Source organism: Mustelus asterias, unplaced genomic scaffold (genome assembly GCF_964213995.1).
Source record: "Mustelus asterias unplaced genomic scaffold, sMusAst1.hap1.1 HAP1_SCAFFOLD_150, whole genome shotgun sequence".
NCBI classification, from domain to species: domain Eukaryota; kingdom Metazoa; phylum Chordata; class Chondrichthyes; order Carcharhiniformes; family Triakidae; genus Mustelus; species Mustelus asterias.
The window spans coordinates 837812-859110 of record NW_027590172.1 but is presented as its reverse complement, the minus strand read 5'-3'; the positions used below and the strand labels follow the sequence as shown (position 1 = coordinate 859110).

The following is a 21299-nucleotide window of genomic DNA, read 5'->3' as shown; positions in this document are numbered from 1 at the left end:
AGGAACAGGCCCTTCGGCCCTCCAAGCCCGCGCCGCTCCCCGGTCCAGGATTGAATCCTGAATCCAGGATCCCCGCCCAATTTTCCAGCCTATCTACATACCAATATCCTATCCACCGAGCTGTCCCTCACAGATACGATGCTTTGTTCATTACAACCTATTAACTCACCCCCACCCCCCCATTCCAGACCATGTGATCTCCAGGGAGAGGCGAAAACCCAGAGTGAAAAACCCCAGGGCCAATATGGGGAAAAAAAAATCTGGGAAATTCCTCTCCGACCCCCTGAGGCGATCGAAACGAGTCCAGGAGATCACAATGGCCCCGATCGGAAAATGCTTCCCAACCATAGTCATTTCCACTTCCACGAACACCATATGAATTCCCTGCCCCCGAGACAGGTTCCCAACTATCCGCAGTCTCGCTCTGTACTGGCACCAGCAAGATGATCATAGAATGAAGCCTTGAAACGAGAAACAAGGAACAATTAGCCCGCGCCGCTCCCGGGTCCAAACTAGACCACTCTTTTGTATCTCTCCATTCCCACTCCGTTCATATAGCTGCCTAGATAAGTCTTAAACGTTCCCAGTGTGTCCGCCTCCACCACCTTGCCCGGCAACACATTCCAGGCCCCCACGATCCTCTGTGTGAAATATGTCCTTCTGATATCTGTGTTAAACCTCCCCCCCACAGGATGTGATTGCACTGGAGGGGGTACAGAGGAGATTCACCAGGATGTTGCCTGGGATGGAACATTTGAGCTATAAGGAGACTGGATTGGTTTGGAGTGTTTAGAGCAGAGAAGGCTGAGGGGGACATGACTGTGGTGAATAAGATTATGAAGGATATGGACCGGGTGAGTAGAACCCTTGGTTGAGGGGTCAATCATGAGGGGATGTAGTTTTAGGGGGCCAGGCAAGAGATTCAGAGGAGAGTTGAGAAAAATCAGAGGGTGGTGGGAATCTGTAATAAACTGCCTGGGAAGGTAGTGGAGGCTGGAAACTTAACAACCTTTAAAAAGTATTTGGATGAGCACTTGAAATATTATAGCATTCAGATAAGGATATGGGACAAGTGCTGGAAAATGGGATTAGCATGGGGCTTAGTGGTAGCTATTGTTGGTGCAGACTCCATGGGTCGAAGGGTGTTTTCTGCACTGTATGACTATGACTGTAACTCTCGCTCAGTCTCTTTCACTCGAACAGCCTCTGTCTGTGTCTCTATCTATTTCCCTCTTTTGGTCTTTGTTCTATTTGCTCACTGTCTTTGTGCAACTAAATTTCACTGGACTGATTCCTGAGATGAGGCGGTTGTCCTTGGAGGACATTCAGTGGGATGAGTCTGTCCTCTCTGAAATTCAGAATCATGAGAAGTGATAGAATTGAAAAGGGAGGGAAAAGGAAGGATCAGGAAAGCAGCAAACACTTGATGTTGTTCCAGGAAAAGTGGAGTCTGGTGGTGTGGATGTCAGGTTTTACACAGCACATGGTCAGCCTGTGGATTCACCCAGGATGAAGAATCTCTGAATGATTCTACTCAAATCACCCGGAGAGGAACCTTTGAGACAAACCACCTAAGAAGGAGCAGCACATAAAGATATCCAAACACAGAGATCCAAACACACTCTCTCTCCCTGTCTCTTACACAGATATGGGCAAACATAGACACACACCCACACCCAGACAGACATCTTCATTCATAGACACACACCCACACAGATAATTCCAGCCCTATCACGTGGAGAATACAGCCCATTCTGACTAATACTGGAGATGAAATAACAGTGTCTTTACAAACCACAATGTTTGAGAAATTCAAGTAACCATTACCCGTCAGGGACAGTGAGAGTTCTGATGACCCATTTCCACTCCTTTCTCTAAACTTGAGTCTATATTGAACAACATCTGGAACAGCAGCAATGACAAATCACGAACACTGAGCTGCCTGTTGTCAGCCTGGGTGAAGAGCCCTGCTGGGGGATAGTGTAAATTACAGAACAACATCCCTGGGGAATCAGTGTCTCTTGGTTCTGGAATTACAGAAGATGCTAATTCCCCTCACATTGATGGTCCAGTTAATGAAGAGAATTCTAAGACAGGTTTCAAGCATAAAGAATATAATGTTGTTTCGACTCTGTCATCCTGGCCTCATTCATTACTGCTCCAATGTCCTGGGAAATGTGCTGCACCACCTGTTCAGATGCTTTCGCTGTGGGACTGAGTTCAGACAATCATCTCCTCTCACTGTAAACCACAGACACTGTTCATCTTTTTCAAAATGTGGATTCGAATCCGGGTCCCCAGAACATTAGCTGGGTTTCTGGATTAATAGTCTATCGATAATACCATTAGGCATCGCCTCCCCCAAATGTGTTCCCTTTAGAACAAAGAAGCTGAAATGGAGATTTCATGGATCTGTTCAAGATGATCGGGGTGGGGACGGGTGGTTTGATAGAGCAGATCGGGAGAAACTGTTCCACTGATGCGGGTCAGTAACCAGAGGACTGGGATTGAAGATAATTAAAGAAAGACAGACTGGCATCAATATCGCACATTTCCCAACCAGCAGGAATCACAATGGGATCATTGTTATAATGAAGGCTGAATGGCCGAATGCTGCTCCTACGGCTTATGGTCTATTCCTTAGTTCCCTCGAAACGGGGATAATCCCAGCCTCCCAAATGAAGATGCAGTCATTCAAAAATTAAAACAAAGTTGATTTTTTATTTTATTTTTAACCCAGAATACCAATATCTAAATCTGCACTGGATATTGTTAACATCAGACCCCAATAAATATAGTTCAGTTCTGGATGTGATTAACAGCAAACTCCAATCTGGCTGGTGTGTCAGCACGTTGGATGACTGATTGAATCCTTTCCCACACTTGAAGCAGATGAATGGTTTCTCCCCAGTGTGAACTCGCTGGTTTACAGTGAGAGGAGATGATTGTCTGAACTCAGTCCCACAGTGAAAGCATCTGAACGGACTCGAGTGTGAACCCGTTGATGGGTCATCAAGTTCCCAAAACTTTTAAAGCACTTTCCACAGTCTGGGCATTTAAAAGGTCTCTCGTCAGTGTGAATTCGTTGATGGCAGATCAGGTTAGAAGAGTTAGCGAATTCCTTCCCACATTTGGAGCAGGTGAACGGGTTATCCTCAGTGTGAATCCGCTGGTGTGTCAACAGTTCGGTTGATGTAATGAATGCCTTCTCACACTCAGAGCAGGTGAATGGTCTCTCTCCAGAGTGAATTCGCTGGTGAATCAGAAGGTGAAACGACCGGCTGAATTTCTTCCCACACTCGGAGCAGGTGAATGGTCTCTCCCCAGTGTGAACTCGCTGGTGTGTCACCAGGTGGGTTGACTGAGTGAATCCCATTTTGCACTCGGAGCAGGTGAATGGTCTCTCTCCCGTATGAACTCGCTGGTGTGACACCAGGTGGGCTGACTGAGTGAATCCCACCTTGCACTCGGAGCAGGTGAATGGTCTCTCCCCAGTGTGAACTCGCTGGTGTCTCACCAGGTGGGACAACTGAGTGAATCCTTTCCCACACTCGGAGCAGGTGAACGGTCTCTCCCCAGTGTGACTCCGTCGATGAATTTCCAGCTCTGATGGGGAACTGAATCCCTTGCCACAATACTCACATTTCCACAATTTCTCCCCACCGTGACTGCATTTATGTTTTGACAGGCCAGATAAACGGCTGAATCCTCGTCCACACACGGAACACGTGTACAGTTTCTCCCCACTGTGAGCGGTGCTTTTTCCTTCCATGTTCAAAATCCAATGATACGCATATTACGATAAATTGGGCGACTCTGTCTGATCCTGATGTGATGTTTGGTTTCAGTTTTCTGACTGCAAATCCTCACCTTTGAATATGCTGTGAAATTGATTTAAAAAAGAAAAAAGAGAGTGAGAGAGAACCCACAAAAACACAAAGGCAGGTTGTGAAATTGAGCTGAATGAATCTGGTAATTTGTGGGGCCGGCACTGGGAAAAAGAGACCAAGAAAACTGATGGATTGTCATAAAAACCCAACTGGTTCACTAATGTCCTTCAGGGAAGGGAACCTTTGAGCCAGTCTGAACCGATACAAGACCAGAGCTTCAATGTGAAGAGGCAGCGGATGGGCAGGATTAAGAGATGTGGGAGGAAAAGAGGTGAAGGAAAGGATACATCTACAGCCAGATAGAAACTCCCAAACCTTCAACCTCCACCATTTAGAAAGACCAGGTTCACAGGTGAATGTGAACATCATCACCTCAAAGTCACACAGCATCGCGACTGGACTGAGATCCTGTCCTGGATTAGGAGAAGTTTCCTCCATTTACAGAGTGAGAAACATGAAACAATTGTCTTCAGTCCGTGCTACAAACTCCACCCCGTGGACACTGACACCATCCCACTCTGGTGCTGAAGCAGGCTGTTTACAACCAGGTTCAAATATTTATTTTCTAAATCTGACTTTGCAGGGTCGACAAGGCCGTTTCCCGTGCCAAGGCCTATGCCTGGTCTGCCCATTTCCATACCTTTTTAGTAACTTTGTACTAGTTGGGTATAACTGAGAGGCTTGCTGTGCCATATCAGAGGGAATTAAGATTCAACCACATTGCAGATCTGGAGATACATGTAGGCCGGACCAGGTGAAGATGGCAGATTTGTTTTTCCCTAAACAGCACTAGTGAACCCAATGGGCTTTTATGATAATCAATAATGGTTTTTTTGCTCATCATTAGCCTTTCAAATTCAAACTTGTATTGAATGTAAATTCCACCACCTGCCATGGCAGGATTTGAACCTCGGTTCCCAGAACATTACTCGGTGTCTCACCCCCCACCCCCGATGCCCTTCCAACCACACACCTGTTCCATCTCCAAGAATGGGTTTCCATCGGTGAGGGGGCTGGGACCTCACACTGCATACTTCTTTGAAAACATGTATTGATATCCTCATAGCTATTTCTAAAATTATTAAAATGGGAGAAATAGCTGAATCTGTGTGTGTTTCTGACCCCTGAACAAATGGAGCAATCTGGGAGACACAAAGAAACTCACACCTCATTCTCCCAGAGCGACATTTTGATTCTGGATCATGTGAAACACAATTGTTCTCTGTGATCTCTGCACTGTAAATCTTTCCTTTCTCTGTCCATCTTCTATATATGAATGCATCCATCATTATGAAGTGCTTCGAAAGGTTAGTCATGGCACAAATCAGTCCGGCCTCCCAGACTGCCTGGATCCACTACAGTTCACAACCGCCGCAACAGGTCCACAGCAGACACCATCTCCCTGGCCCTGCACTCAACCCGGGAACCGCCTGAATAACAAAGCACCTATTTCAGACTCCTATTTATTGACTACAGCTCAGCCTTCAACACCATTATTCCTACGAAACACATCCCCAAATTCCGTGGCCTGGCCTTAGCTCCTCTCTCTACGACTGGGTCCAAGACTTCCTAACACTCAGATCAGTAAGAATAGGCAACAACACCTCCTCCACGATCATCCTCAAAACCGGTACCCCACAAGGCTGTGTCCTCAACCCCCTACTATACTCCTTATACACCTATGACTGTGTGGCCAAATTCCCCCCCCAACTTGATTTTCATGATTGCTGATGACACCACCGCAGTGGGTCATTTCTCAAACAGTGATGAGACAGAGAACAGGAATGAGATAGAGAATCTGGTGAACTGGTGCAGCAACAATAATCTCTCCCTCAATGTCAACAAAATGAAGGAGATTGTCATCGACTTCAGGAAGCGTAGTGGGGAACATGCCCCTGTCTACATCAACAGGGATGAGGTAGAAATGGTCGAGAGCTTCGAGTTTCTCGGCGACCAGATACCAACAACCTGTCCTGGTCCCTCCATGCCAATGCTACAACTAAGAAAGCCCACCGATGTCTCTGCTTTCTCAGGAAGCTAAGGAAATTTGGCATGTCCGTTATGATTTTCACCAACTTTTATAGATACACCACAGAAAGCATTCTTTCTGGTTGTATCACAGCTTGGCGAGGCTCCTGCTCTATCCAAGAACGCAAGAAACTACAATGGGTCATAACCGAAGCCTCGTCCATCACGCAAACCAGCCTCCCAACCATTGACTCTGTCTACACTTACCGCGACCTCGGAAAAGCAGCCAGTATAATCAATGACCCCACACATCCCAGACATTCTCTCTTCCAACTTCTTCCGTCGGGAAAAAGATACAAAAGTCTGAGGTCCCGTACCAATCGATTCAAGAACAGCTTCTTCCCTGCTGCCATCAAACTTTTGAATGGGCCTACTTTCATTAAGTTTATCTTTCTCTACACCCTAGCTCTGACTGTAACACAACATTCTGCACTCTCTCCTTTCTTCCTCTATCTATGGTATGCAAGAAACAATACTTTTCACTTCATACTATTACATGGTGACACAGTGGTTAGCACTGCTGCCTCACAGCACTGGGGACCCAGATTCGATTCCCGGCTTGGCTCACTGTCTGTGTGGAGTTTGCATGTTCTCCCTGTGTCTGCGTGGGTTTCTTCCGGATGCTCTGGTTTCCTCCCACACTCCAAAGATGTGCAGGTGAGGTTAATTGGCCATGCTAAAATTCTCCCTCTGAACAGGTGCCAGAGCTTGGCGACGAGGGGATTTTCACAGCACCTTCATCGCAGTATGAATGTAAGTCTACTTGTGACTAATAAATAAACTTTGTGAGACAATAATAAATCAAATCAAATGGTGCAACATTGAGTTACCACATTTGGAGTGTCTGTGAGTAAACTAAAGTTAATTCTCACTTAGAGTCATAGAGGTTAACAGCATGGAAACAGGCCCTTCGGCCCAACTTGTCCATGCCACCCCTTTTTTAAAACCCCTAAGCTAGTCCCAATTGCCCGCATTTGGCCCATATCCCTCTATAGCCATCTTACCCATTTCCTTCCCTAAAGGACATTAGTGAACATACATACGGATGTATGAATTACGAGCAGGAGTAAGCCTTGAAGTATTGGGTAGTATGCCACTGCTTATAAAGGAGGAATCAAATCAAAAACATCTTTCTGGTCACAGACAGATGTGAGATGAGAAATCAATGTGGAATAAGTTACCTTCCACCCCTCCTGTATATAACATATCCCACTAACATGGCTCACCCTGGCCCTGTCTTAGTATTGTTTCTGAAAATTTCATGCATTCCCTCCTGACTTGACCGGACAGCCTCATCTATTCATTACCAACATGAGTTTCGCTAAATCCCTGTCTCAGCTGATGTTTCGAGAACTTTCATTCATTCCTTTATTTTCTTTAGACTTGACTGTCAGCGTCCCTCATTTAACCCATGAAAAACTTTGGTGTATATAAACCCCTGTCCTCTGCATCAAGTCCCACACACCCATCACCATGTCCTCACCATGGGGCTGCAGTGGTTAGCACTGCTGCCTCACAGTGCCAGGGACCTGGGTTCAATTCATGGCTTGGGTGACTGTGTGTGTGGAGTCTGCACATTCTCCCCATGTCTGCATGGGTTTCCTCCCACAGTCAGAAAGGCTTGCTGGTTAGGTGCATTGACCCGAACAAGTTCCGGAGTGTGACAACTAGGGGAATTTTACAGCAACTTGCAGTGTTAATGTAGGCTAAGCCTACTTGTGACAGTAATAAATAAACTTTAAAACACTGACCCACACAGGCTCCCGGTTAAACAACTCAATTTAAAACATTGCATCTTTGTTTGCAAATCCTTCCATGACATTATTGTTCCGTATTTCCAGCCACACAGATGTTTGAATCTTTTTCTACAGACACACTTACAATCAGGTTCTGATGAATGGAGTGACTCTGGCAGGTTTTGGTCTGATGTCTGGTTTGAGTTTCCCTTCAAATTTTGTCATCAAATTTCCTGTAAAAAATAGATCATCACTGTCAGTCAAGAATAGAAATTAAGCGAGAAACATTTCTCTTGGGTTGAGTTTTCTGTGTGTAAATCCTCCCCTTCTAACTCCCTGTAAAAGGAGTTTCCAAAGTCCATCCCTGTCAGTCCAGGAGAGAAATTCACAACATTCTCTCCTCCTGCTGGCAGGGAGCAGCGCGCATGCGCACTATTGCCCATCGCCCCGGGAAAGATGGGCTCCGTCAACTCGGGGCCTCCAACTCGGCATCTGTGGTCGCGGCCCCGAATGGTAGGAACGCGGCACTGAGCAGTTATTATTCGGGTTCTCCTGTCTCCACTGGGTGCTTATGAAGCCTCTCCATCCACCCCGCCGCCTGCATTACCCTCCAGAATAAGCCGTTTCCCTGGTAACCCGGAGCCGATATAACCGCCCTCCTGCTACTGCGGGAGCAACATACATTGCGCATGCACTTTGGATCTACAGTACGCATGCGCAAAGTCTGTTGTAAGGATAGATCATATTCTGATTCACTGTGAATGCTGGGTAAGATAGCCACCATTGAAGTATGTTATTGCATTAAAAAAATTATGTTTTGTGATTCAATTACAACTGAAGCCAAAGCACCAAGGTATAAAATGAAAATAACTAATACAGCAGCTAATGTCAACAGGCACCACAGTTCTGTCCTGAGTTTAATTAATAGCGGAACAAACGTCCACACCTGAAGATGAACTCCTTGGAATGTCAGCTGGTGTAACGAACTGATTGATTTACCATCCACCCCCTCTCCACACACACACACACACACACACACACACACGGACTTGACAAGAAGAATGAACTCATGGTTGATCAATTCCTTTGAACTTTTAAAGCTTGTATGTTAATAGGAGGGGAAACTGAATAAATCCATTTGCACACATAATGTACCTGAATGGTCTCTTTCTGGTGTGACTGTGCTGCTGTCAATAGGGTAACTGACCACTTACATTCCAGAACTGACATTCTGCTGGGTCAGCACTGCCCTGTTTCCAAGACCAACATTGAGGGGCGGCAGGGTGGCTAGCACTGCTGTCTCACAGCGCCAGGGACCCGGGTTCGATTCCCAGCTTGGGTCACGATCTGTGTGGAGTCTGTACATTCTCCCCGTATCTGCATGGGTTTCCTCCCACAATCCAAAGATGTGCGGGTTAGGTGGATTGGCTATGCTAAAAATTGCCAGGGGAACTAGCTAGGGTAAATGCATGGGGTTACGGGGATAGGGTCTGGGTGGGATTGTGGTCAGTGCAGACTCGATGGGCTGAATGGGCTTCTTCTGCTCTGTAGGGTTCTATGATCCTTGAAATGCTATGAAATCAACTGCATAATTGAATAGTTTTTCTTCCAAAATTTTTGGGAGAAAATTCCCACCTGACTGTTCATGTTATTGGGTCAAGAAACTTGTTAATTTTAAAAATGTCCATGAATACTGCAGAGGCTTCTGCAACTCTTCCGATATTGTTTTTTGTTAACTCAGATTTTTCAAAAAGAGAATTGAAAGGAGAAATATGCGTGTTTTTATGAAGGGGAACAATATTGGGACTAATTGCATAATTCTTTGAAAATAAGCTGGCATTGACATGATGTGTCTCCTCATGAGCTGTTATTTCACGATTGTTAGATCAATGTCTCTACAACATTCCAAAATATCCAGTCCGAATTCTATCTCCGCAAATCAAGGTCGTGAACTACAGCATGATTACACAGTTTGAAATACTCTGCAGTCCCTTTGAGATGCTGAGTACTCTAGCTGTGATCTAGTTAGTTTTTTTAATAGTTCCAGGATAACCGCTCTCTCACCTCCCATTGATTCAGCATAATGGAAGCTGGGAATTGAAACCTGTCAGCATTTGAAAGATATTCACAAATAGTTGGAGGATTTCTTACAGTTGGGATCTTTCTCTGTTCTGTCCACTCGAGGTGTTAGATAACAGACTTTCTCTTGTGAATATCCAGCTGGAGTATTGGGCCCTGATCTGTTTCCTTGTTCATCTTGTTGACTCTAAATATTGAATCTTGTGGTTTCAGACACCAGATAATCAAGCTCCCAACAATAGATTGTCTTTTACTGACTGTATTAACTACAGTGTATAGTTACCCCATTCAGAGAACAGGGAGAATGTTGGGGTAGACTCCTCCTGGTTCGAGTGTGTCGAAACTGTCAATGATTTTATTGTTTTCTGTGGATCCTCTACTGACGGGGAGTCAGATGTGGGATCAACATGGATATCCGTAGAACTGGCAGTTTATGATGTTGTTTTATAGTGCTCGGGGCGCGGGCGGGGGGTGAACTCTGCAGCCAAACTACCTTTGGTCTTCCTCTGCTGCTGTTCCACCTCTGGTCTTGCTCTGCCACACTCCACTTCTGATCCTCCTCTGGACACCTCAGATGTTCAGAGTTTGGTGATGATGGTCCTTAAAACTGAACCAAATTTCAGTGCTGCCTCCACCTGTGCCGGTCGCCACAGTGTTTTCTCCAGAGAGGTGGTCCGCAGTGCAGAAGTTTGTAAGGATATATTTTGTGTGTCATTTGTACTGACCACTTTGATGTTGTTTGCCCTGAGACAGTCCCCCATCGGGAAACTTGAATACATTGGACTTGGTCTCTTGAAATAAGTCATGAATATGGATTGTTAATAAACTCCTATCCTGCTTCTTGTGCTGTCCCCATAATAAGAGCCTGCCGACCTGAAAATGACACATCAATCCCTTCTCTTTGTCCTTTAACAACTCCTTTACCAATGCTAATATTTCACCCCCAATGACATGAGCCCTTATCCTGTGCAACAATCTTGTGTATGGCATCTTATGAAATGGCTTTTAGAAATTCAATCATACAACATTCCCTGGTTCCCCTTTATCTAACCTTTTAGTTACATCCTCAACAAATTCTACTAGATTTGTCAAGTTCTTTCATAAACCAATGTTGACTTTGTCCAATCATGTTCTACTTTTCTAATTGCATTTTTACCACTTCCTTCATGATAGATGCCAATATTTTCCTGATGACTGATGTCAGGCTAAATAGCCTGTCATTCCCTGTTTCCTTTCTCCGGCTTTTCTTATTATTGGGATTACATTTTCCACTTTCCAATCCATTGGTACCACTGCAGAATCTAGAGAATTTTGGAAAATCACTGGCAGTGCTTCGAGTATCAGTGCAGTCACCTCTTCCCAGATCCTGGAATGCAGACCGTATGATCCAGGGGATTTGTCAGCTTTCTATCCCAGTAACAGGAGATGAATTAGTCTCCTCTCATCTTGGAGAAATCAAGGAGTTGGGATAAAATGATGGAAACAAAAGTGATTCATTGGACACCAAACCCAATGTTCAGAAACTCAGAATTCAGTCAGATTGAACATAGTTCAGTCCTGGGTCTGATTTTTAAAATTCATTCGTGGCACATGGACGTCGCTGGCTGGGCAGCATTTATTGCCCAATTCCTATTTGCCTTGAGAAGGTGGAGCTGCGCTGCCTTCTTGAATCACTGCAGTCCACATGCTATGGATTCATAGAATCATAGAATTCCTACAATACAGAAGGCGGCCATTCGGCCCATCGTGTCTGTTCCGACAGCAATCCCACCCAGGCCCTATTCCCATAACCCTGCTAATCCCCTTGACACTAAGGGGTAATTTAGCATAGCCAATCCACCTATTGTGGGTTGACCCACAATGCCGTTCGGGAGGGAATTCCAGGGTTTTGACCCAGTGACTGCGAAGGAATGGCGATTATATTTCCAAGTCAGAATGGTGAGTGACTGGGAGGGGAACTTGCAGGTGGTGGTGTTCCCATGTATCTGCTGCCCTTGTCCTTCTAGATGGAAGTAGTCGTGGGTTTTGAAGGTGCTGTCGAAGGATCTTTGGTGAATTGCTGCAGTGCATCTTGTAGATAGTAAACACTGCTGCTACTGAGCATCAGTGGTGGAGAGAGTGGATGTTGGTAGATGTGGTGCCAATCAAGCGGGCTGCTTTGTCCTGGATGGTGTTGAGCTTCTTGAGTGTTGTTGGAGCTGCACCCATCCAGGCAAGTGGGGAGTATTCCATCGCGCTCCTGACTTGTGCCTTGTAGATGGTGGACAGACTTTGGGGAGTCAGGAGGTGAGTTACTCGCTTCTGACCTGCTCTTGTAGTCATTGTGTTTATGTGGCGAGTTTCTGGTCAATGGTAACCCCAAGGATGTTGACAGTGAGGAAATCAGTGATGGTAACACCATTGAATGTCAAGGGCCGGTAGTTAGAGTGTCTCTTATTGGTGACTAACAGCAGAATCCAACCCCTGTAGTCACTTGTGAATTTGCTGATGTCTCAGCAGGTGGGATGACTGAGTGAGTCCCTTCCCACACTCGGAGCAGGAGAACGGTCTCTCCCCAGTGTGAACCCGCTGGTGTCTCTGCAGGGTGGATGAACGACTAAATTTCTTCCCACACGTGGAGCAGCTGAACGGTCTCTCCCCAGTGTGAACCTGCTGGTGTGTCAGATGCTGGGATGACGTAGTGAATCCTTTCCCACACGTGGAACAGACAAATGGTTTCTCTCCACTGTGAACACGATTGTGTTCAGCAAGGTGGGATGAACAAGTGAATCCCTTCCCACACTCAGAGCATGTGAATGGTCTCTCTCCTGGGTGCACACGGAGATGTTCAGTGAAGTTGGATGAACACCTGAATCTCTTCCCACATTCAGAACAGGTGAACGGTCTTTCCCCCGTGTGCACTCGGAGGTGTTTTGAATGTTGCGATGAAGACGCAAATCTCTTCCCACACATGGAGCAGATGAACGGTCTCTCTCCTGTGTGAAGTCCCTGATGTTGAATTAAACACCCAGAGCTCCTAAAGCTTTTCCCACAGTCAAAGCATTTGAAAGGTTTCTCCTCAGTGTGAATTCGTTGGTGTGACACAAGGCTGGATGGCTGAGTGAATCCCTTCCCACAGTTGGAGCAGATGAACGGCCTCTCCCCAGTGTGACTGCGTCGATGAGTTTCTAGGTGGGATGGACAACTAAACCCCTTCCCACAGTCCCCACATTTCCACGGTTTCTCCATGGTGCCCTGGGGTTGGATGATCAGCTGAGGCCTCATCCACACACAGAACACATGTATCGTTTCTCCTCGCTGTGAATGGTGTGATTTTTTTTCAGGCTGTGTAACTGGTTAAACTCTTTCCACAGTCAGTTCACTGGAACACTCTCACTCGGGTGTGTCTGTGTCGGTGCTTTTCCAGTCACACTGATGTTTGAAATCTTTTCCCACAGATAGAACAGAAAAACATTTCTCCATCCATATTCAAAGGCCGAAGATATTCAGGTCCTGATGAATCGAGTGACTCTGTCAGATCTCAATGTGATGTTTGGTTTGGATTTCCTGTCTGAAAATTCTCCAGTGTGAATGCCCTGTAAAAGGACATTACACAAATGATTCACTGTAAGTACAGGCATAAATCCAAAACTGACAACTCTAGTTTCTTTGGAATATTTTTTCCTCTCTTGTTCTCCAAGTTGCTGACACAACTCACAAAGTAAATCACATTCCACAAACTGTCCCTCCTCCCAATGTGATTCACTGGATTTCAGTGCAATCTCCATCATTTCCTTTCTCCTCCCAGTTTTCTCCTTTCCTTTATTCTGCCTGGGTTCAATTCTCCAGCTGCTGAGTGAAGAATGAGAATAAAATCAATGAGTGAATAATTATCTCTCCGATCACTGGGACCATGAAGTCCCACCCACTCTCTACTCCCACACCAAGAAAGTTGTGCATGCGCTCTGCCAGTCATCAAACTAGGATGGTAACTGTTAACCTGGGCCTGTCCCCATAAAGCCCCAGCGCTGTAAACTCAGGAATTTGATATTCTTATTGCAAGTTCCATACATCACCTGTTTCTGAAGCTTCCCAGCCGACCCACAGCTCCAATTCCTCCCCTGCACCAAAATCTCCTCCTACTATCTGAGCCACCTGTTCCTCCTCAGTCCACCTCCACCAACCTCACTGAGCGTGCTCAGAGCACAGTGCCATCCCAGTTTGGTGCACTAGGCTCCTGGAGTTATTGACGGTGGACCTTCAGCATGCCTTTTGTCTCATGTCTTTTTGAAATCCAAGTACACAACACCCACTGGTCGCCCTTCATCTACCCGATGAGTCACAGCCTCAAAAAACCCAAAGAACCTTATCAAGCACAATTTTTCTTTTGTAATACCATGCTACTTGTTTGATCATACTCATATTTCCTAAGTGCATACGGAATTAAGTAAAAAAGTCTTACTACAATTTTACAGTGCAATGGTAAATCCTCACCTAGAGTAGTGTGTGCAATTTTGGTCTCCTTACCCAAGGAAGGCCATACCTCTTGTCCTAGCGGAAATCCATTTTGATATATACTTTTTCAAGCTCCTCCTTCCCTCCACTACCTCCCCGCCCAAGCACCAGTCTCTAACGTCTTCGCATGTTTTGCTTTGAGAGAACATTAACCTTTATTCGTTGATGAACACAGTCTGCAAACTGACCTTTACGCCACTATTAAGACTGCCTTAGTCTTTAACACTACCATTAGCACTTCCGTTGTCTTGTGTCCATGACATATTTGTTAAATCTCTCCTGATCTACTTTCACTGACCTTCTATTTTGCTCCACCCTCTCCAACAATATAACAGCCGTGACATTTCTACCTCTCTTCAGTCCTAAAATCCACTCATGATTCTCACCTTCTACAGACAGGGTCACTGCGCATGCGCATTGCTGCCACCAAGATGGCGGCCGTGTCCCGGGTCTGTCATTAAAAAAAGTCGTAGCGTCTCTTACTGACAACGTAGAACTGATAGCTTCTTATTTGGATTGTGAATCCTCCAGAAGGTGTTTATGAAACTTCCCAGTCCACTCACCGGCTCTGTTCCTCTCCTGTCCGGAGCTCATGTCTCCTCACAAACACCACGACACCGCCTCCATTCGCCTACACAGCGTCCACTCCACGCCTGCGCAGCGGGCACCATCAGTCAGACTACGACCCCGCCCCTCCTTCACTCCGATTGGTTGGAGGACCAGCCGCTCCCGCTCGGTCATCCAGCCCCGCCCACTCTCATTGTTCTGGAATCTCACTCTGCCGCTTCCGGCTTCAGCCCAGCAGCAACTTCAACCAAAGACCCAACTGGGAAAAGGTGAATATTTCCGCATGTTTAAAATCAGTAATGAAGTCATTAAATAGAAATTGATAAAAGCAAAATACTGCGGATGCTGGAATCTGAAACAAAAACACAAAATGCTGAAAATCTCAGCAGGTCTGACAGTATCTGTGTAGAGTGGAAAGACAGTAAGAAGTCTCACACCAGGTTAAAGTCCAACAGGTTTATTTGGCAGCAAAATCCACTAGCTTTCAGAGCGCTGCTCCTTCGTCAGGTAAGTGGGAGTTCTGTTCACAAACAGGGCATATAAAGACACAAACTCAATTTACAAAATAATGGTTGGAATGCGAATCTTTATAGGTAATCAAGTCTTCAAGGCCCAGGCAAGTCGTGGGGGTTACAGATAATGTGACAAGATCCCGATTGAGGCCGTCCTCATGTGTGCGGAACTTGGATATCAGTCTCTGTTCAGCACTGATAGCCAAGTTCCGCACACATGAGGACGGCCTCAATCGGGATCTTGGGTTCATGTCACATTATCTCTAACCCCCACGACTTACCTGGGCTTGCAAAATCTCACTAACTGTCCTGTCTGGAGATAATACACATCTCTTTAACCTGTGCTTAACGCTCTCTCCACTCTCATTGTCTGTACCTTTAAGACTTGATTAACTATAAAGATTCGCATTCCAACCATTATTTTGTAAATTGAGTTTGTGTCTTTATATGCCCTGTTTGTGAACAGAACTTCCACTTACCTGACGAAGGAGCAGCGCTCCGAAAGCCAGTGGATTTTGCTACCAAATAAACCTGTTGGACTTTAACCTGGTGTTGTGAGACTTCATAGAATCATAGAAACCCTACAGTGCAGAAGGAGGCCATTCGGCCCATCGAGTCTGCACCGACCACAATCCCACCCAGGCCCTACCCCTTTTTACTGTGTTTACCCCAGTCCAACGCCAGCATCTCCACACCAGAGAGAAAAGAGCCAACGTTTTGAGTCCAGATGACCCTTCGTTAAATTGTTGTGAGCTGCATTATTTGTTAGAATGAGAGTGACGGAGTGGGATTGATCCACAGCCAGTGTCACCAGTTTGAGGACAGGAGGGGAGAGAATCTGGAGAGAAGAAAAGAATCAGGAGAAGACTAGAAACTCAATCTGGAGCAATGAGCAGAGAGCGAAAAGCGTGTGTGGGGCACAGAATTGTTAGCTCTGAATTTCTGTCCTGTACTTACACTGATAACTTCTGTAAACTCCTTTTGCAGGGAGTTCGAGGGAGAGAAGTTCCAGATGGGAAAGTCAGAACAAACATCATGTCAAAATCTGACAGTCACTTGATTCATCAGGACCTGAATATCATCGACTTCTGAATGTGGAAGGAGAAATGTTTGTTCTATCTGTGGGGAAAGATTTTAAACGTCAGTGTGACTGAAAAAGCACTGAGACACACACTCACCTGAGTGAGAGTGTTCCAGTGAACTGACTGTGGAAAGAGCTTTAACCAGTTACACAGCCTGAAAAAACATCATACCATTCACAGTGCGGAGAAATGTACATGTGTTCTGTGTGAGGCTCCAACTGATCATCCAACCTGGAGAGACAAATTAATAATTGAATCACGGAGAAAGCGTGGACATATGGTGATTGTGGGATGGGATTAATTTTCCCTTTTAAACTGGGACATGATCAATGCAGTCACACTGGGGAGGGACCTTTCACCTTCTCCATGTGTGGAGATGGATTTACTCAGTTATCCAGTCTGTTGACACGCCAGCCAGTTCATACCCAGGAGAGGCCGTTCAGATGTTCCACATGTGGGAAGGACTCATATGACCTCCTGGCTCATGAGCAAGTTCACACTGAGGAGAGCGCATTCACCAGGCCTGTGTGTGGCAACGGATTCACTCAGTCATGCCAGCTCACTGAACATCAACATGTACACAGTGATCAGAGACTTTTTAAATGTTCTGACTGCGAGAAGAGCTTGAAAAGCAAGAAGTATCTGCAAATACACCAGCGACTTCACACTGGGAAAGAGACTGTTCATCTGCTCTGAGTGTGGGAAGAGATTTGTTCAGTCATTTGACTTGCTAATGCACCAGTGACGTCACACTGGGGTGAGGCCATTCACTTGCTGTGTGTGTGAAAAGGGATTCACTCAACCCCACCAGCGAGTTCACACTGAGGAGAGGCCATTTATTTGCTGTGTGTGTGGGAAGGGATTCACTCAGACATCCCACCTTGTGACACACCAGCGAGTTCACACTGGGAACAGACCATTCATCTGCTCTGAGTGTGGGAAGGGATTCACTCAGTCATACCAGCTTCTGTTGCACCAGCGAGTTCACATTGGAGAGAGGCCATTCACCTGCTCAGTGTGTGCTAATGAATTCATTCAGTCATCAGACAGTCTGGTGCACCAACAAGTTCATACTAAGGGGAGGCCATTCACCTGCTCCGTATGTGGGAAGGGATTCACTCAGTCATCCCATCTGCTGAGGCACCAGTGAGTTCACACTGGGGAGAGGCCGTTCACCTGCTCAATGTGTGGGAAGGGATTCAATCAGTCATCACACCCTGTGACACACCAGCAAGTTCACAAATGACTGCAAGAATTAGATTCTGCTTTTAATCATATTGAAGACTAAATGTGTGGGTTAATCTTGATGTGTGTAAGAAAGCCACTCTCTTCCATGGTTTAGAGCTCCTAGATATGGAACAGAAGCTCCTTTACAACTATGTTTAGAGTCAGGAAGAATGCTGGAAACATGATGTCAAATCAGAGATTGGTGTAAAACTGGGATCTGTTCCTGACTGAAAGTAAAATGGTAAGAAGTCTCACAACACCAGGTTAAAGACCAAATAAACCTGTTGGACTTTAACCTGGTGTTGTGAGACTTCTTACCATGTTCACCCCAGTCCAACGCCGGCATCTCCACATCAAAAGTAAAACGGCAGGTTTAACTTTACAGTCTGAAAATAGTGATAGAAACTGACTGTTGAAATCTGTCAACATTAGAAAACTATTTATAAATAATTTGAGGGTTCTTTACAGTTGGGATCTTTCTCTGTTCTGTCCACTCAGGGTATTAGATAACAGACTTTCTCCTTGAATATCCAGCTGGAGTATTTGGCCCTGATGTGTTTCTTTGTTCATCTTATTGACTCTAAATATTGAGCCTTGTGGTTTCAGACACCAGGTAATCAAATTCCCAACAACAGATTGTCTTTTATTGACTTTATTAACAGCACTGCAATAATACAGACAGAGTAATTCCTCACATGGTTCCAGTACTCAGTGAAGTACTTTTTTTAAATTCATTCATGGGATGTGGATGTCACTGACTTGGCCAGCATTTATTACCCACCCTAATTACCCTTGAACTGAGTAGTTTGCTGGGCCATTGCAGAGGGCATTTAAGAGTCAACCACATTGCTGTGGATCTGGAGTCAAAGATGTGCCAGACCAGGTAAGGACGGCAGATTTCCTTCCCTAAACACATTAGTGAACCAGATGGGGTTTTTTTACAACAATCGACAACAGTTTCCTGGTCATGAGACTTTTAACTCCAGATTTTTATTGAATTCAGATTTCACCACCTGCCGTGGTGGGATTCGAACCCTGGTCCCCAAAGTATTACCTGGGACTCTTGATTACTAGTCCAGCGACAATATCACTACGCCACTGCCTGCCTTTTATATGAAATTTATATGCATCTCCGAGCCTGTAATGGTGTATTGGTCTGTAATTTTAACAATCTAATTCAATATTCCTTCTGTAATATCCTGTCTACCACTTTCCTGTTACCTGATGAATTTGTTAATTGTTATTATCACTGGATTGTCACAGTTTCCATGTGTTTAACATGATTAGTTAGTCTGTACCTGAATTTTATGATTTTTTAATGCAAGTTACACAGCAATTCAGCCTATTGGCTGTGAGCCTGTTCCTTGAATGAAATATCATTCGACTTAAAATTTACCCAGTCTGGAGAACAGAGATAATACAGTGGATTCAGAACTCTCTCCTCCCCAGCTCTGATCGAACAAGCTGCAGTTACACTGGAGATATTTATGTTTAAATTGTTCACTACAGTTGTGATCTGACCCTGTTCAAACTGTAACCAGAATGATATCTGTGCATTGTTCTGAGTGTGAGCACAAGAACGTGTCACTGTCACAAACAGATACCATTTCCTTTGTTCACACCTCCACACAAATACCAGCCCTTTACACACTCCTTTTCTACACAACCACAGCAACATGAGCAAGGATGTGAGGCTCATTACTATTCATCCACATTTCATAACAGCAAAGGCTCCACAGTACAGGAGCACACTGACCGTATAAGAGCCTCATCAGCCTGCAGGCTCCTGTTAAATACAGAGCAGTACAGGAACACACTGACAGTGTAACACAGCCTCATAAGCCTGCAGGCTCCTGTTAAATACAGAGCAGTACAGGAACACACTGACAGTGTAACACAGCCTCATAAGCCTACAGGCTCCTGTTAAATACAGAGCAGTACAGCAGTACATCAGTGACAAAAACGGTTGATGAAGGAAGGGCCGTGGATGTCGTCTATATGGATTTCAGTAAGGCATTTGACAAAGTCCCACATGGCAGGTTGGTTAAGAAGGTTAAGGCTCATGGGATACAAGGAGAAGTGGCAAGATGGGTGGAGAACTGGCTTGGCCATAGGAGACAGAGGGTAGTGGTCGAAGGGTCTTTTTCCGGCTGGAGGTCTGTGACCAGTGGTGTTCCGCAGGGCTCTGTACTGGGACCTCTGCTATTTGTGATATATATAAATGATTTGGAAGAAGGTGTAACTGGTGTAATCAGCAAGTTTGCGGATGACATAAAGATGACTGGAATTGCGGATAGCGAAGAGCATTGTCGGGCAATACAGCAGGATATAGATAGGCTGGAAAATTGGGCGGAGAGGTGGCAGATGGAGTTTAATCCGGATAAATGCGAAGTGATGCATTTTGGAAGAAATAATGTAGGGAGGAGTTATACAATAAATGGCAGAGTCATCAGGAGTATAGAAACACAGAGGGACCTAGGTGTGCAAGTCCACAAATCCTTGAAGGTGGCAACACAGGTGGAGAAGGTGGTGAAGAAGGCATATGGTATGCTTGCCTTTATAGGACGGGGTATAGAGTATAAAAGCTGGAGTCTGATGATGCAGCTGTATAGAACGCTGGTTAGGCCACATTTGGAGTACTGCGTCCAGTTCTGGTCGCCGCACTACCAGAAGGACGTGGAGGCATTGGAGAGAGTGCAGAGAAAGTTTACCAGGATGTTGCCTGGTATGGAGGGTCTAAGCTATGAGGAGAGATTGGGTAGACTGGGGTTGTTCTCCTTGGAAAGACGGAGAATGAGGGGAGATCTAATAGAGGTATACAAGATTATGAAGGGTATAGATAGGGTGAACAGTGGGAAGCTTTTTCCCAGGTCGGAGGTGACGATCACGAGGGGTCATGGGCTCAAGGTGAGAGGGGCGAGGTATCACTCAGACATCAGAGGGACATTTTTTACACAGAGGGTGGTGGGGGCCTGGAATGCGCTGCCAAGTAGGGTGGTGGAGGCAGGCACGCTGACATCGTTTAAGACTTACCTGGATAGTCACATGAGCAGCCTGGGAATGGAGGGATACAAACGATTGGTCTAGTTGGACCAAGGAGCGGCACAGGCTTGGAGGGCCGAAGGGCCTGTTTCCTGTGCTGAACTGTTCTTTGTTGTTCTAGCAGCACACTGACAGTGTAAGAGTCTCATTAGTCTGCAGGCTACTGTTAAGTACAGAGCAGTACATCAGCACACTGACAGTTAACACTGTTTCAGAGGCCTGCAGGCTCTTGTTAAAAACAGAGAAGTGCAGGAACACACTGACAGTGTAACACAGTCTCATCAGCCTGCAGGCTCCTGTTAAATAGAGCTGCACAGGAACACACTGACAATGTAACACAGTCTCATCAGCCTGCAGGCTCCTGTTAAATACAGAGCGGCACAGGAACACACTGACCGTGTGACACTGACTCATCAGCCTGCAGGCTCCTGTTAAATACAGAGCGGCACAGGAACACACTGACAGTGTAACACAGTCTCATCAGCCTGCAGGCTCCTGTTAAATACAGAGCGGCACAGGAACACACTGACAGTGTAACACAGTCTCATCAGCCTGCAGGCTCCTGTTAAATACAGAGCGGCACAGGAACACACTGACCGTGTGACACTGACTCATCAGCCTGCAGGCTCCTGTTAAATTTGC

At 45.7% G+C, this 21299-nt stretch overlaps 1 protein-coding gene across 1 annotated transcript in view; it reads right to left on the bottom strand.

The window, feature by feature from the left end:
- Positions 1 to 2763: 2763 nt before the first annotated feature.
- Positions 2764 to 21299, bottom strand: part of LOC144484987 (uncharacterized) — a 42371-nt gene continuing 23835 nt past the window's right edge. Inside the window, 3 exon segments of the mRNA XM_078203313.1 lie at positions 2764 to 3421; positions 3503 to 3577; positions 12185 to 12925. Of these exon segments, the coding sequence (XP_078059439.1) occupies positions 2927 to 3421; positions 3503 to 3577; positions 12185 to 12925 (1311 nt within the window). The 3' untranslated portion in view covers positions 2764 to 2926.